At 42.6% G+C, this 15,904-nt stretch overlaps 2 protein-coding genes across 2 annotated transcripts in view; one reads left to right on the top strand and one right to left on the bottom strand.

Moving 5' to 3' along the window:
* The window catches only part of otog (otogelin), a 44,477-nt gene extending 37,126 nt beyond the window's left edge, over positions 1-7,351 (top strand). The window contains exons 45-55 of the mRNA XM_076025187.1: positions 47-148; positions 256-354; positions 807-847; positions 990-1,065; positions 1,653-1,831; positions 1,976-2,080; positions 2,203-2,322; positions 2,569-2,614; positions 2,954-3,025; positions 5,906-5,985; positions 6,691-7,351. Of these exons, the coding sequence (XP_075881302.1) occupies positions 47-148; positions 256-354; positions 807-847; positions 990-1,065; positions 1,653-1,831; positions 1,976-2,080; positions 2,203-2,322; positions 2,569-2,614; positions 2,954-3,025; positions 5,906-5,985; positions 6,691-6,891 (1,121 nt within the window). The 3' untranslated portion in view covers positions 6,892-7,351. The remainder of the gene's footprint in view (positions 1-46; positions 149-255; positions 355-806; positions 848-989; positions 1,066-1,652; positions 1,832-1,975; positions 2,081-2,202; positions 2,323-2,568; positions 2,615-2,953; positions 3,026-5,905; positions 5,986-6,690) is intronic.
* Positions 7,352-8,511: 1,160 nt separating this feature from the next.
* LOC142904771 (uncharacterized) lies at positions 8,512-15,192 on the bottom strand. The gene is made up of 13 exons (XM_076051108.1): positions 15,062-15,192; positions 14,104-14,309; positions 13,447-13,584; positions 13,166-13,283; positions 12,293-12,479; positions 11,998-12,139; positions 11,746-11,901; positions 11,574-11,632; positions 11,232-11,407; positions 10,725-11,125; positions 10,514-10,610; positions 9,763-10,000; positions 8,512-9,098 (listed from the first exon to the last, which is right to left on the bottom strand). Exons 1-13 carry the CDS (start codon positions 15,182-15,184, stop codon positions 8,881-8,883), a joined length of 2,259 nt encoding a protein of 752 aa, XP_075907223.1. The 5' UTR covers positions 15,185-15,192; the 3' UTR covers positions 8,512-8,880.
* Between the last annotated feature and the right edge of the window lie 712 nt (positions 15,193-15,904).

Here is a 15,904-nt window from a genome sequence, read left to right as displayed (position 1 = left end):
TGTGTTTGTGTTTGTGCATGTGGGTGCGCACGCCCGATCTCTGCAGTGTGCTCCTCCTGTACTAAGGCGCCCTCTGTCTGCCTGGAGGGTGAGGTGCTGACAGTGGACGGCAACACTACGGATCGATGCTGCCCCTCCTACCAGTGTGGTCAGACAACACACACACACACACACACACATATCCCCCATCGTGACTTGGGATATAATGAAAATCTAAAAAAAAAAGGTGTTTTTTTGCCACAATTGTGTGTTTAGTGTGTGAAGCCTACAGGTGTCCTCAGCGCAGCTGTCCTGCCGGGATGTCTGTGGTGTCTGTGTCCAGTCCGGACGGCTGCTGCCCCAACCAGACATGCGGTACGACTCATTAAACTGCCACGACAGGGAGATTTCTGTCCAGAGAACAGCTTTTTTGTAGCCCTCTGTTTACAGCCTGCTGCCAAAAAATTGGTGCTTTGTTGGACCTGGTACATGTTTGGAAGGGAATGACAAAATATTGGTGCTAGAGGGTGGTGTCAACACATGGCTGAGGGTTTGGTCTCTAGCCCGACAGAGGTATTAGTGCCCTTTGTGACATCACAAAGATTAAATCACCAGAACAAGGAGGGGAAGTTGTTTTTTTTATTTTTTTGGAGAGTATTGGCGGGAAAACGCTGGTATATTGACTTTTGCAGAAGAAGAGATCTTTAATGTATTTTGATGACTGCCATTTCCTGTACTGCTCCATCTAATAAAGTAGCTCAGATGTTGCTGTAAAGGTTTGAGAATTTCTCCCTTTTAATGATGCTCTGTGGCTTTTTTCCCCCCAGAGTGCTCTTGTGAAAAGATTGCCTCACCAAAATGTGGCCTGGTATGTTATCACATTTTCCTTTTTTTTTTCTGGTAAATGTGATTTTCAAAAAAATTTCAAAATTCTACTTTTGGAGTGAACAGTAAAAACTTTCCACTATATTAATATCAACCTTGTTCTGTCTCCGTTGTCTGTTCTGCAGGGAGAGGCTGCCCAGTTGGACCGGGCCTTCCTGACTGACCCACTGAACCAGTGCGCCTGCAAAAGATACAAGTGTGGTGAGTAGCGGCATTGATCTTCAGGTGTCTCGCGATTCAATTCGGAATCAATTCTCAATTCCAAACGATTCTCAATTCAAACAATTTTCGATTAAAAAGTGGATACAGTGCACAGTGTGTTGATGATTTCATTCAGAGGGATAAGAAGTGCATATGTTTCAACTACTCTCACAAATACTTCAAACGAAAAATCTATTTGCATAATTCAAGGAAACCTGTTCAGAAATTTTTGTCAACCCATGGTGGATATTTGGAGTCACATGATGCAGAAATCAAAGCAGAGAGATAGATAGATAGATAGATAGATAGATAGATAGATAGATAGATAGATAGATATCAGATATCAGCAAATCACAATCATTCATCAACAAATCAGTTCATAAATTAATAGTGCACAGAGAGTAAGAGAATAATTAAAGTAAATGAATAAAAAAAGTAAATAATAAAAAAAAGAATTTGAGATAAAAAGAAATAGTCAAATAAAAAAAAGTAGGATCAGGAAACAGGAAGGATCAGAGGCCTCGCTCCACTCTGATCCATGAACTTCCTCTGTGTGTGTGTTTGTGTGTGTGTGTGTATGTTTCCAGTGCGCGAGGCAGTGTGTGTGCTGGGCGAGCGCAGCGTTCTGCGGCCGGGCCAGACGCTGGTGGAGCACGACGACGGCGGCTTGTGTCACAGCCGGCAGTGCAGCCGCAGCCTGGACCCGAGCAGCGGCTTCCACCTGCTGCACACCAGCAGCATCAACTGCACCGCCCACTGCCAGCCAGTGAGAGCACTGCACTCTTTGTTAACGAGAGACTTTTCAATTTGTAAAGAGTCTTGAGTTGTTGTTTTTTCTTGACGTGTTTCTAAAGCCGGATCCAGAATCCGTTCAAACACCATTGCCTTGGTTTACGAATGTCTCTTCCAGAACCAGATCTACATCACTCCAAAGGACCAATCCACATGCTGCGGCGTCTGCAAGAATATTTCCTGCCTGCACGAGCACGAGAACGGCACGACGATGCTCTACAAGGTTCACTCACAGACACGTTTCGCTTGTGAAGAGTTAGATAGATAGATAATTAGACAGTCAGATAAATTAGTGTTGAATCTGAACTAAATTCCATTTTAACGGCAAAGTTGTTGTGTTTGCAGCCGGGGAAGTCGTGGGTCTCCAACTGCATGAAGTTTGCCTGCACTGACACTCTGTCGGGTCCCACACTCATCTCCTACTCCATCAGCTGCCCGCCGTTCAACGAAACAGAGTGTGTCAAGGTCAGTCTCACACACACACACACACACACACACACACACACACATACAGACAATCTTTTTTACTGGGCGACTTTAAGGGTTGATACCTAAAAAGGATGTTGAATGTAAGGTTTTCTATGTATTTGATCTTTTCCTGTGTGGTTCATCTTGGCCGTGCGGCCACAGCTAGCTGTCAGAGATGGCCGACTGCTCACATTCTGCCTCGGCAGCTGAGATTTTTGACGTTTTGTCTCTTGTCTCCGTCAGATTGGCGGGACGGTCATGAGTTACATGGACGGATGCTGCAAGACGTGTGAGTAGCCTGCGGCAGCGTCGCAGCATTTGCAGTAGTTAGCGTAGCGCTAGCCGCAGCTGACAACTGAGACACGCCCCGACTTGTTTTTCACTGCCCCCGAGACCAGTGCTTCCAAAATATGAACACACACACACACATACACACACACACACACACACACATGCACACACACACACACACACACACACACACACACGCACACACACACACACACACACACACACACACACACACACGCACACACACACAAACGGACAGAAGAGCATCAGATTATGATCATGCAAGTAGGTGTTTGTTCTGGTTCATGTGCTGCAGCTCACCATGGTGTCCCATCAGGTACTGGACTCCCTCTGTTCCCCTTCCCTGTTAGCCCCCTGACTCCCACAGTTAGCACAAACTGTGAACGAGGTACCGGTGACACAACAACAACAACAACAAGGCTCATCAGCGCCATTGTTGATATTCAACAATGTACTCCCTCCAAAAAATTCAAAATAATAAATAACCAAACAAACCTAAAATGCCCAAACACAAAGGAAATGTTTTGTTTACAGCATCGTCTTCTCAACTAGTACCTCATTTTAGGTCTCTGTGGAAAAAACAATTGACCCCAAAAATAATACAAATTAAATACATAATTTATTGTTCTGGAGCAACTTTGGGCCATTGATCTTGCTTAGTATGATTTTTGTTTACTCTTTGAATTATTGTGTTTACACTTGATTTTCTTAAAATAAAAATCGGGGGAAACAGATACCAAAAATGAAGTCATGTTTAAGAGGACAACAATAACTTTGAACCGGCGGCCCTTCATCACCTGTGGACCATCTTTTTCCCCATTAGCACTGTCTGGGCAGTGCATTGTTGATTGCCAACAATGTACTGTTGGTAGTGGCCCAGTAGTTGGGCTTAAATGTCTGCATGTATCTGTAGATGAGAAACTTGGGTTTTTGCCCGGGGGGGTTTGCAGTAGAGTCTTCTGTGTGATACTGCATCCTGCCACTAGGGGAAGCTGTCTGTGTGAGGTGAACTAAAGCTGCTCTGTGGAGTATTTTCTCATTGCCTTTGTCAAGACCTGACAAGTTTTTTTGTGTCTTTTAATTGTCGCAGCATCCTTTGAATACTTACTAGCTGCTAATTATTAGCTTGTATAGACACAGCATTTGTCTGCAGTTGGCAGTAGTTGTGTGTTTCTACTAAAAACTCCCATTTAAAAAGCTCAGGTTAATTGGTTGAAGACCTGTTCATTCCTTTAAGGATGGAGGGGACTGACTTAACTCAGCCATCACTCTTCCAGTTCTGTCCACTAGGGGCAGGCTTCACTGTCCAGCAATATGTGCCATTCACAACGTTTGGACAATGAGCTTTTTCCATCCATTGATTTTTTTTGAGACCCGCTTCTCCTGCACTCAGGGTCGTGGGAGGCTGCTGGAGCCAATCACAGCTGTCATAGGGTGAGGGCGGGGCTACACCTGCCAGTTTATCTCAGCGCCACATACAAAGTCAAAGTTCAGAGTTGCCTGTTTGCCTCGCATGCATGTCTTTGGACTGTGGGAGGAGCCAGAGAACCTGGTGCACCCAGGCAGACACAGGGAGAACATGCAGACCGTGCACGGAAAGTTCCCAGGCCCGGGGATCGAACCCGCAACCTTCTGGCTGTGAGCGCTAACCACTGCAACACTGTGTCGCCAGATCTGCTTTTAATTTATTTAATTAAAAAAAATGAAAATAAAATATGGATGCTGGTCAAGCACTGAGGCACTGATTGAAAAATAAATGTTACATTTAAAAATGTTAACAAAATATTTGATTTCAATTTTTCTTTTAAAATCCTGTCACACAGAGCAGCTTTCCTGTTAACTCTTTGACACGTGGTTGAAGGGGTATGTTTGTTTTCTGTAAGCGTTTTAGTAGAATCTAACACAAGTTAAAGGTCTGATATTTAACCAGTCAGAGCTGAGCGTCTCCATCCTGCCTGTCGACTCCCCGCAAATGAGAAAAGTTTACATATATCTATATTGCTCTACTACACACAGTTCTGGAAATCAGCCCTTTGTGATGTCAAAGAGGGACTGATTCCTCTCCCAGGTTAGCGGCCACAGCCCCAGCCAGCTGTTTGCTGCACCCTGTCAGTCCGCCTCGTTTTTGTCTCAATCCAAACATGTGGCCAGTCCAAAGAAAGCATCAATTTTAGCAGGAGGCTGGAAACACAGGGCTAAATATGCTGTTGTCTGGACATCCAGAGAGGTTTTCATGATTCCTACTGGAGTCTGGGATCAACATGAATGAAATGTGGATATACTTGTTAAATATGGACCTTTAACACATGAAGAGTCTCCTCCTTACTTCTGCTGCAGTGGTGGAAAGAATTTCATTGGTTGCTCCCTTAAAAAAAAAAAAATTGTAAGTACGACTGGGTTTCCATGACAGTTTTTAGCAAAATAAATGCAATATTTCTGAAATTTCTATTGGAATTTTCTACTTGTTTCCACTGAAGGTTGCATTTTGGGCACAAGTTTTATAATTCTCATGAAATTTCATCTGGCATGACGCCGACCATCAGAACCTGTCACGTGTTATTACGGTTCTTATTGCCTTGACAATATTGAATAAAAGACAAAGGCAATGGATGAGACTTCATCAGCAAAGTCCGTGTGCGTGGCTTTGTTAATGGATTTAGGATTTATTTATTTGTTTTTCGTGTAAAGGCCAAAGAAAAGTTTGTCGTTGGCCTTCTGCTATAGTTCTATGTATTTCTTTGTAAAAATGTAATAGCGTAAAAACTTTGTAGTGATATTTGAGAGGTTTTTCAAAATTCAGGCGTCGCCGTTAAAAAAGTTTTTTATCTTCATTATTTTTTTAGGTTTTGTGCATTGCTGAAGGGTGATGGAAACCCAGCCAGTGATACGTACTAGTGTGAATATTTGTTAAACGTAAACTTGAACACTGTGACAAGAGCCAGTGATTCTTGTGATTCCACCACTGAGTCAGCCCTCCTCATCTCTGCTTTCAGTCTTTTTTTTTTTCTTTTTTTTGCCGCATGCAACTCACTCTTAAAACTTTCTTGGCTCTATATTTTCCTTTCTTACTGTTTTTACTGACTTCTCATTCAGCTGTAGCCTCCTTCCCTCCTCTGTACCAACCTCCTGCTTCCCTTCGAGACGCTTGTGATGTTGCCTTGGATCGACTGTCATGATGATGATGATGATGATGATGACGATGATGATGATTTATTTTTTAAATTCTCACGCTGGCCTCCCACTGATTGATTTGCGATCATGTGATCAGGCAAAGAAGACGGGAAGTCGTGTCAGAAGGTGACGGTGAGGATGACCATCAGGAAGAATGACTGCCGCAGCAACAGGCCGGTAAGTTGCGTGTTTCTGCTGTGATGCCGTCTGTCCCCCGTACTGCTGGGATTGAGGATGTCTTTCTGGAATTGCTGTGAACATTTGGATAGTAATTCAAATCTGAATGATCTGCTTTTCATATTGGGGCTTATGAACTATTCTCTGGTGCAACGCATGTTTTTCTTCTATATATTAGAATAATGTGTATTGCGTATAAATGTAATAGATTTTCTTTGTTGGGTGTCTACTGATAATGCTTAGATCAAACTCATTTATTTAAATCTGATTGTGGAAACAGAAAACCACATTTAAAAAAAAAAAAAAAGGAAACTCAACTGAAAAATCTTGAAAAAGTCAACATATGGTATTAAACCATATAGTATTGCTTTGATAATCCATAACAAATTAGAAAGATTAGTGATGAACCTCTGTGCATATTTTATGTGTTAATATTTTTTAAATAAATATCCTAATCCTTGATTTTTTATTCTATAAATATGTAATCTAACCTGTGAAAAATAACTATTTGACTAACTCATACCTAATAATAGATTTTTTTCAAATCTATTCTTTAAAAATAAGTGTGTTTTGTATTTTTAGAATAACTTGCAGAAGATTACTTGGCAGCGTTTTGTAAAACAAAAACAAGGCGATTGCATGCAAATGTGAATGAGTGTTCTTCACTCAGAACACTGCTTTTTTTTGGGGGGTGGACCCCCTTAGGTGAACATCGTGTCATGTGATGGGAAGTGTCCGTCAGCCAGCATCTACAACTACAACATCAACACCTACGCCCGCTTCTGCAAGTGCTGCCGGGAGACGGGCCTGCAGCGGCGCTCCGTGCAGCTCTACTGCAGCAGCAACGCCACCTGGGTCAGCTACACCATCCAGGAGCCCACCGACTGCTCCTGCCAGTGGTCCTGAGCACGGGGACGCGCTCACATGTGCGCACACACTAGCTAGCTACTCATCCTATGGGCAGCCTCTGCTGACGGAGAGGTCTGTTACTGCAGCGAAGCTAAGCGGAGAATGTCCGCAGGACGCCCTTGCTCACCCTTGACCTCTGGAATTTACTTCGGCAAAGAGTCAGAAATGTAATTTTTGTATTTAACAAAAAAGACACGTCTTCACCTTCAACTCTATACCAAAAAAAATCTGTTGTTATGCATAATGTAGTCTGACATCTTTTACTACTTAAAACTAAACTGACTAATTTTTCGCCCTCAATTTTTTTGCAGTGTGTGTGTGTGTGTGTGTGTGTGTGTGTGATGAACTGATACCAAAAAAACATATTGATTGCGTCCCTCCGGCCTGCAGACACTCTCTTCACACATTAAAACAAGTGTGAACAGTCTATCCCTCCCTGGACCCTAAATACAATTATCATTGTTATCATTAAGATTTTAAAAGTGGTTGCAACAAACAGTAAATGTAGTCGTCACAGTTGTGTAGAAACTGTGTGCAGAATCCTTCATGCCTCCCTTTTGGTAAATAATCTCACCATGAAAGGTAACAAATGGTGAATGGGATATTAAATTCTTAGAGTTCCTATGCAGAAAGTCACAAATAAATTGTATATTTTAAAAAGTTACTTAATATAACCAAGACTAGAGAGCATTATTAACTGATAAATAATCCAGCTGTTCGAGGAGCACTTTATTTATTTATTGGAGTTTGATGGAGCACACCTTGGGAGTGAAAGAGCAAAGTGAAGAGCTGAAGAACAAACCCCACTAAACCAGACCCTGAACTCTCAACCGGGTCTTTTCCTGATGTCAGGATGCAGCGTGAGTGGAAAAGATGTACCATGTGTTTGTTCATGTCTAAAAGATTAAAGATATTTTGTATCATACAAATGTACATTTATAATAAATATGCCATTTGGGAAGAAATACCTTGACTACTTATATTGTAAAGCTAGCGTTGGAAGTTGCTGTCCCTCCCTGGTGGAAGGTGGAGGAACTGCAGCTGTGCACAAGCGTAAAAGATGCATTTTGTACCAGGCACACTGATACAAAAGTTTCTTCTTCTTCTTCTTCTTCTTCTTCTTTTTCTTTCATCTATCATCTGTGACCTTTTATTTTCCTTGCTGCTGAATCTAGGACTGAAAGACCTGGTTGGGATGACTGGTCTTGTTGTTTAAGCTTTCTCAGCCGAGGTCAGAAGTGCTTTGTCTTCCTCTTATCCTCTTGTTTCTGTGTTGCTCTGGGGTCAGTCTTGGTTGCACACACATGCACATTTCTTTCATGGTTTTTCTGATAATAGTTTTAGTTTGGTTCCACCATAAAGTGTTGTTCTTCACTTAATCCCTAAACTCTGGAACTGCACTGAATCCAAAACAACACCTAATTTTTAATAAATGTATTATAGTACGGGACACCTGTGTTTTTGCACTTGGGCACTTCTCCAATGACAGCAGTGTGTTCTGTGTTTTGAGAATGCGGCTGAACCAGACGAGAGTTCTTGTAACTTTCAAAAACCGGTTGATTGCTGTGGGGTGTGTCTGATACATAAACAAAAGCACACAAAATATGACAGGCAGACTTGTATACTAACAGGTCATCAGTTTTTTTTATGTTTCAGTTACACAATATGATTTAGACAGACAGGAAACAGGAGTTTAACTGGATTTAAAGGAGCATGTGATCCATTAGGACAAGTCTTTGGCTGTGTCCAATATATCCCCTGCTGACTACATAGTCACTCAGCAGGGGCTACGCCATTTTGTCTACTTTGGTTAATGAGTGACTATCCAGTTGGCTCCATAGAACTTCCTGTATAGTGAGGAGGGAAGAATTGGGTGATTTCGGACACAGCTGTGTTTCTTCAACCAACTTCAACTTGAACACATGCTTTTTAAGGACAGACAATAGATGATTAATGTAATATGTGAGAAGAAAAGAATAATTGAGTTTATTCGTCCCAGGCGGCGCTAATCAAAAGCTTGGAGTCTTCCATCTTCCTCTTCCTGGTGAAGTAAATGACAACGATGGCCAAGACCAACAAGGAGGCCAGGAACAGAACGGCAAAGATGGCAGTGCTGCTATCGCTGCCCAGCCTCCGGAGGGTTGTAATACTCCACAGGCTGGCTTTGGTGTCTGGCTGAGCAGGTGAAGCTTGTGAAGGAATCACTGTAAGAAGAAGAAGAAAAAAGACAAGCAAATGATAAAAACAGCCTTTTAGACTGACCAACAGGAAAACTTGCCAGCACTGGCTCAGTCTGCTTAGCTTAACTCTCCTGAATACTTTAAATATATTTATTTTAATATGAGTAAGTAGAAGTACATTTTTAAGAATGAAACTGCTCGCCACCATTTATTTCAGCTTGCTAACACCTACCACAGCTGGATAGTGTCTACACCCATGAATTAAAAGTCTGCAACTACAACAGAGCATCTGTGAAAGTATCTGTGATGTTTTACATTTCCTACTGCTAGCTAACATTTACCATGTTTAGCTTATTTTTACTGTAGTGAAGTTTACTATCTGTGAAAGCTAGCTTTACAACTATTTCCAACATTAACTTATTGCATTAAATCGTACTACTAACTTGATATATTACAGCTAGTTAAAATCCGCCACAGCCAACTATTGTTTGCATTGTTAGCTAACAACCTCCAAACCTTTGTTTTTATGGGGTTAAGGGATTGCGTGAGGGGCAGAGGCAAGAAGTACTGACCAATTAGAAGAAAGTTGAGGCAAGGAGCATAGGCCAATCAGAAGCAAGGGGGGGAACAAGGCAATACAGTCATACATATAGAGATTAATAGATAGATGGATAGATAGAACACTAACCTTCAGCAGTTTCAGTACTCTGTTTGACCCTCACACTGTTGTCCTCGCCGTCGTTGACCCCCATGGGCACCTCTTGGCCAATGAACTGCAGAGGACCCTGGGTGATAGAACGGCGGATGGTCTCCGTGCTGAGCACCTGGCGTCGTCTGCGTCGTCCCGGGCTGTTCAGACAACCCTGTGCACACCTGGAGAAGGGGCTGTTGGAGTCGCACAGGATGACGGTGCAGCTGATGTAAACCTGTTGGATTCAGCCAACGGCAGATGGTCATGGTGCAAGTTTGCATTTGTGGCATTTTTCAGGTAAAATCCATGATGTTTCTTGTCTGAAACCTGACTGTTTGTGTTTCAGACTCAATGGTAAAATCTTCAGACAAACAGTATCAAGCAATCAACAGAAATTTCGAATTCATCAACAAATTTCAAATCTCAAATTATTTATATGAATAAATTAGATTATTATTATAAAAAAAACTGGGGTTGAACGGGGTTCAGAATTAAAAAAAAAAAAAAAGGGTTGCACAAGATTGCACAAGAGCTCTTTGAATGTAAGCCCTATTAGCATAACAAAACACCTACCAAAACCAGTACAGTTCCCTATACTTATCCTTCAAGCAACCCTTGAAATAATGCAAAAAATACATAAAAGATGTGCTTCATACGACTTTCAAATTTCATCTTTTAGAAAAAAAGAAATTAATGTGTCTCTTGAACTTTTTTTGCCTTTCTTCCATTGCTGCTCAGGTATCTTTACCTGGTCAAAGTTTCCGCTGAACTTAAACGACTGAACCTCAAAGTTGTAGGTGGTGTCATTGGCTGGGTAGACCTTCATTGTCTCATCCAACAAACACCTGATGAAGTATGTGAGAAAGCAACATGTGACCAAAAATATTTTCAAGGAATCATATTCAGCAAACAATGTTTGAGGGGGAAGGGGGAAAAAATTAGAGAAAAAAAGCACTAACCCATTCTTGACAAGGTCGTAAGAAAGAGGGTTGTTGGAGTTGTCGTCCGGGGTTCCTTTGCATGATTCCACAAACAACTTGACATTAGGCATCTCGGACTGAGCCCGGATGCCCATATAAATCGGATCCATCAGCCTGACCTGCACCGGATAGCTGCTGGCATCCACCTTATTGGTGAAGTTGCTGTTGCGGAAGATCTCAAAGGAAAAGGCAAAGCTGCCAAAATTGGACTCTGTGAAAATGTAGTCGGACTTGTGGAGTGTGTAGAAGCTGGAGATGCTCAGGATTTTTGGAAAGCGGCAGTAGAAGTCAATCTTGACCGTCCTCCGGCGGGTGATCACCTCCCTCGGCAGCTCAAATGAGTTAATCTCGTTCCTGAAAACAATGTAGTCGCCAGTGTCCTGTTTTAAGACAAAAGAAAGTGATGGTTTGAGTACGTTTTTGTGCGTTCTTTTTTCCCCCCCGCAGTCCTGTGCTTTTTCATCAGTGAGTTTTTATCCGGGTTACCTCGATTTGGGTGCCACAGGTGGTGAAAGACATGATGCCGATGATGTGAGTGCTGTTGGAGGTGAGGGAGCAGGTGTCATCCATGAGCTTCAGGTAGTTCATGTCGATGCCTGGCATGGAGGCCTTTTCTAGCGCCACCTCGATCTTGTTGGGGGCGCAACGAATGCTGGCGTTTCCTGGTAACCATGAGCAAAACAAATTGACTCACTAGAAAAAGTGGCCGGGTCACGGCGAAACGATGTTTCCGATGGGTCACTTTGGATCGTTCAAAGTTCAAATTTGACTTTCTATTGGCAATAGGCATCTACCTTACTTTTTGTGGATCACGGCAGATTAACTGACCTTGAACAAGAGACGACTCAGACACCACCACTACTACGACACACCTCATGTCCGACTGACTGGACAGAGAGACAAAAAGGACATTTTAGTGCAGGACGGTACACGCAGTGAAAAAAACACCATGTGCAGTTCCCTGCTACGTCTTCCTGTGGCACGACTGCGAACCCCTCACGTTTCATTGGTCTCGGCAGTGAAGCACACCGGAGTGGCTCTGTGCAAGTCCCTGCCTTGCGGCGTCCAGCTCAGCGTGAGTTTCGCCTTTCCATTCGCTTTGTCGGCAAACTGCTTGGTCATGCCGTCAGGACCACTCACTTGGAAGTCGTGAATGCTTTTCAAGACAAATATCACAAGGACATGATCGTCATTTAGCTCATTTCACTGTGTCACATTAGTTCCTGTTTGGAGGAGGTGAACTGAAGCGTACCTGGAGTGGTGCGCCTGTGACTGGGCCTCAAGCTTGAAGTTTTCACCCACCGGCACGTGGAAGACCCGGCCTTGCATGGGAGTCGGGGACAAGAAGACTGGCTGCACGTGTCCGGCCTCGCATGAAGGTATGGCAGGAAGGACTTAAACAAGGACACAGAATATTAGCAGGACACCAAAAAAATACATAAACAAAAATAAAAATCCCGACCAGTTTGCAACCCAGTTCTCTGCACTGTGTAAAATTGTATTGATTTTTATGCATGTTTTTTGCGGGGGAGTTCCCGTAGTTTTACCCTCTAGAGAGAACTGCACGGTGACACTGCAGAGAGCGGGCAACGTCATGTCTAAGGCCTCCCGCTGTTCCGTCGTTCCATCAGCATATGTTAGAGTTATGTTCCTGGCGGGAAAGTCCTCCAGCATCACCTCAAAGACATGGACGCCAACTGAGACCTGGCCGGTGGACTTCAGTGTGCAGGCAGCCTGAGGATACAGCAGAGGTTGGGGGCAGAGAACCTCTCCACTTCAGTGACTTCAAAAGAAAACAACGGTCTTTTAAGAGTGTGGCACGCAAGTTAACTAAGCTTGGCACATTCCTTTCAAGGAACAATACGCCCCAGATTAGAAATTCTCACGTTTTGTATTGGCCATGTTGTTAGAGGCTCCAGTGGCATCTTTCTAACCCACAGAACCATTCTGGAGTTTCACAGAGGGAAAGAATTCCAACCAGTGCAAACACAGTGGGAAGCTATGGTGGCGGTCCCCAAGAGTCCAGAAGACTTTGATGAGTAAGACCCGTTGTGGTACACCTGCCGAAGTCCGTGGGCAACACACTAAAATATGGTTAAAACATTAGGGTAACTTCACTGTTTTAGATTAAACTGGACTGTTTTCTCTTCGAGGCACTTTGGTGAAGCAACCTGAGCAACATAGGTACTTATTTTGTGTCTGCATCCTTGGCCACACTTGGACACACAGACGTCTATTGGGTGGAATTCTCTTCCCAAGAAAGGTCACATGGATTAAGAAATGTCACATTTGCTAACCCCCTTCTTCTTCTTCTTCTTCTTCTTCTTCTTCTTCTTCTTCTTCTTCTTCTTCTTCTTCGTCTTCTTCTTTTTGCCTATAGCTGCGTGCAATAAGTTGGGTTCACATGCTGCTATTTTTACCTCATCAAGGGAAATGTTGGCTGGAACTGTGCTGCTGGAAACAAAGCTGCATTTCACGCGATCTCCATCTGGGTCGTAGGCAAGAAGATGTACCCTGCTGAAACAGTTCTGAGGTACCCTGCAGAGAAAGAGATTTTTTTTTAACTCGGGTTGCCTGTAAATTATTTGGTAAAATAAATCCTGTAAATGTAAGCTTTGGTTCAGCTGAATTCAGGTTCAGGAACTTAATGTTGAATTAATTGGAGTCTTTAGTCTCTAGACGACGCATCGAAAGACATTACCGTAGCGATGACACAGTTGCCGTTACAGGACAATTGTTCAAGGACATAGAATCCGATCGATTGCACAGGTTCAAGTGTGCGTGAGAGGTCCAGTTTGTTTTCCCTTCCACGTTTGACAACCAGCAGCAGCCCGAGTCCCTGCAAGAATGAAGAAGACAAAACATGCCGGAAATGTCAAGAATAAAAGAACATGGATCAGCAACACAGAATTTGCACCAATCCGCTGGACAGTTGCTCAGAAAAAGTATGAACTAAACCAACAAACAAACAAAGCAAAAGTCAGTGTTTCTGAGAAAAGACGAATTGTAAGACTACAGCTTGTCACGCCAAGGTGACAACATTGTAATTTACAGCTTAGTTTAAAATGACAACATGTCAGATTACTTGAGGAACAAGTCAGACGTTCCGCTCTTGTTGTGGGTGGATCGCGATGAGGCGTAGGCGACACAGAGATAAGCATAATTTTCTTCCATCAAACCACAAACCTATTAACGTCACCAAACCACCCATCTGAGGAATGCTAGACAAAACTCTCTCACCAGCTGACTTGATGCATTTCTCCTCTGTTCCATGTCTATAACTTGTGCATGTGCAACAGAACTTGATAACACCGTTTAGTTTTTATTAGCATACATCAGATAACCGAAAACAGTCTACCTCAGAGAAAAAGTGCCGTTGGTCTCGATGGTGGTATGGGTGTGGACCTCTGACTGGCACCATCTGCCTTGGCCTGTGCCATCCTGGTCTGTTGGCGAGAAGCCGGGCATAGTGGTGACTGAGGTGGTGCACGGGACGCCGTTACAGGTGAAGGTATACCGGGGTACGCAGCTGGTTCTGCCATTCTGTCTGTGATAAAATTCCACCTGGACACCAGTAGAAGGGATTTATTTACACATAGGCCTGTTTCCTTAAGGCTGCAGACCAACCCTTTCAGAAGTCAAGAAGAGTGTCGGATGTAAGCTAGAACCAGGAGAATCAAACTGCTACAGACGGGAGTTAGCTAGCACCTGCCGGCTTTGGTGAAATGTGATGTTTCACCTCGTTTTGGTGGCAGAATGTCTGCCACAGTAGTTAGCTGTGACAGATATGATTTACTGGGGAGAGAGCGAGAGAGATGATTATAAATGATTTATTCAATTCGATTAAGTTGTCAGTTCAAAGCTGGTACTGGTGTTTAGTGTCAGACCTTAGCCAGCTGTGACATGCTTTTGCTTCCCCCCATTCATTTTACTTTTTTTTTTTTTGAAGTCAACATCAAATACTTTATGAACCTCACCAAATGCGTTTGTTTTCTAAAAAAATATCCCCTTGCATTCCATTTAGTTTTGGTATGTTTCAGGGCGAAACATAAATAAGTAAAATACACCCCATACTAAATTTAATATTGGTTACTTTTTTTTTGTTTTTTGTTTTTTGTTTTTTTACAAAAAGTTAAGATTTTGTTTAAAAGTAAAATATTTAAACAATTTTTTTTTTTTTTAAAAGGGTTCTTTCCTTAGCGGTTGACTTTTCAGACTAGTTTTGGCATTCCTTCACTGTTGTCTGGTTGGGTGTTGGGTGCCTGCGAAATCAATTACAAAAACACAAGGATAACAATTAAAAATGTTAGCCATACCTCAAATGTCCCATTGCTGACCCTCTTTAGTGGCAAGAAAGTGATACTATCGCCGTAAAAGGTGGCCGCGGCGGTCGATCCCAGCGCCAGCAGCAGCGCTAGCACTGCACCTGCCTCCATCATGTCTTGCGGAAAATGTCAGTGCGAAATGTTGTTCAGTCACACGCAATGTCAAAAGTGAAAGAGGCGGCTCTATCTTTGTGCCCAACAGGAAAGACCAGATTCTTTTCCTTTCTTTCTTTCTTTTATTTATTTAGCACATAGTCAAGAATTATACAATAAAAAATAAGTAAGAAAAACAGAACAAAACAAAACCAAAATTATACAAAGCAGACTTGCTCGGAAGTCCAAAAAAAACCCTTGATGGGCTTGTCGGGAGGACCTCCCGAAAGCAAGGCCAAACAAAATGAAGATGCAAACCATTATACAAAACACACGCAACAAATTCATAACCCCTAGGTTAAAACCAGTTGAACACAGATTAGGGATATACACACAGCAAGGTGCAATAAATGTGAAAAGTTAAGGCAAGACATCCAGTTCTTGCTTACACAGAATGCATTTCACAGACTTTTATTTTATTTGAATTAAATCTGTCATTTTACTCCTATATTATCTTCAGGACAGCTTTTTTGTTTTTAAGAAATAATGCAAAACATCCAAATTGAAAGTATTGAAGTCTTTTCAAGTTGCAAAAAAAAATAAAAATTCATGGCTGTTTCTACTAGACTAGATGACTGCAGTTCCTTCACTGCGACCAGGAAGGCTCAGTCCACGTGATACAAAATAGACAAACTGGCTGAGAAATAGAAATGCGTCACTGGCAACTCTGACTGCTCTGGA

This window comes from Nelusetta ayraudi, unplaced genomic scaffold, assembly GCF_046127955.1.
Source record: "Nelusetta ayraudi isolate G7.1 ecotype Tasmania unplaced genomic scaffold, CSIRO-AGI_Nayr_v1 ptg000002l, whole genome shotgun sequence".
Lineage (NCBI taxonomy): Eukaryota > Metazoa > Chordata > Actinopteri > Tetraodontiformes > Monacanthidae > Nelusetta > Nelusetta ayraudi.
Note: the sequence above shows the minus strand (reverse complement) of the source record. Positions and strands in the feature narration are given on the sequence as shown.

Coding starts and splice junctions, on each gene's coding strand:
- LOC142904771 (XM_076051108.1), bottom strand. CDS start 15,184: ATGATGGAGGCAGGTGCAGTGCTAGCGCTGCTGCTGGCGCTGGGATCG. Junction 12,480..13,165: donor CCAACATTTCCCTTGATGAG/GTAAAAATAGCA, acceptor CTGTATCCTCAG/GCTGCCTGCACACTGAAGTC. Junction 11,902..11,997: donor TCACAGGCGCACCACTCCAG/GTACGCTTCAGT, acceptor TGTCTTGAAAAG/CATTCACGACTTCCAAGTGA.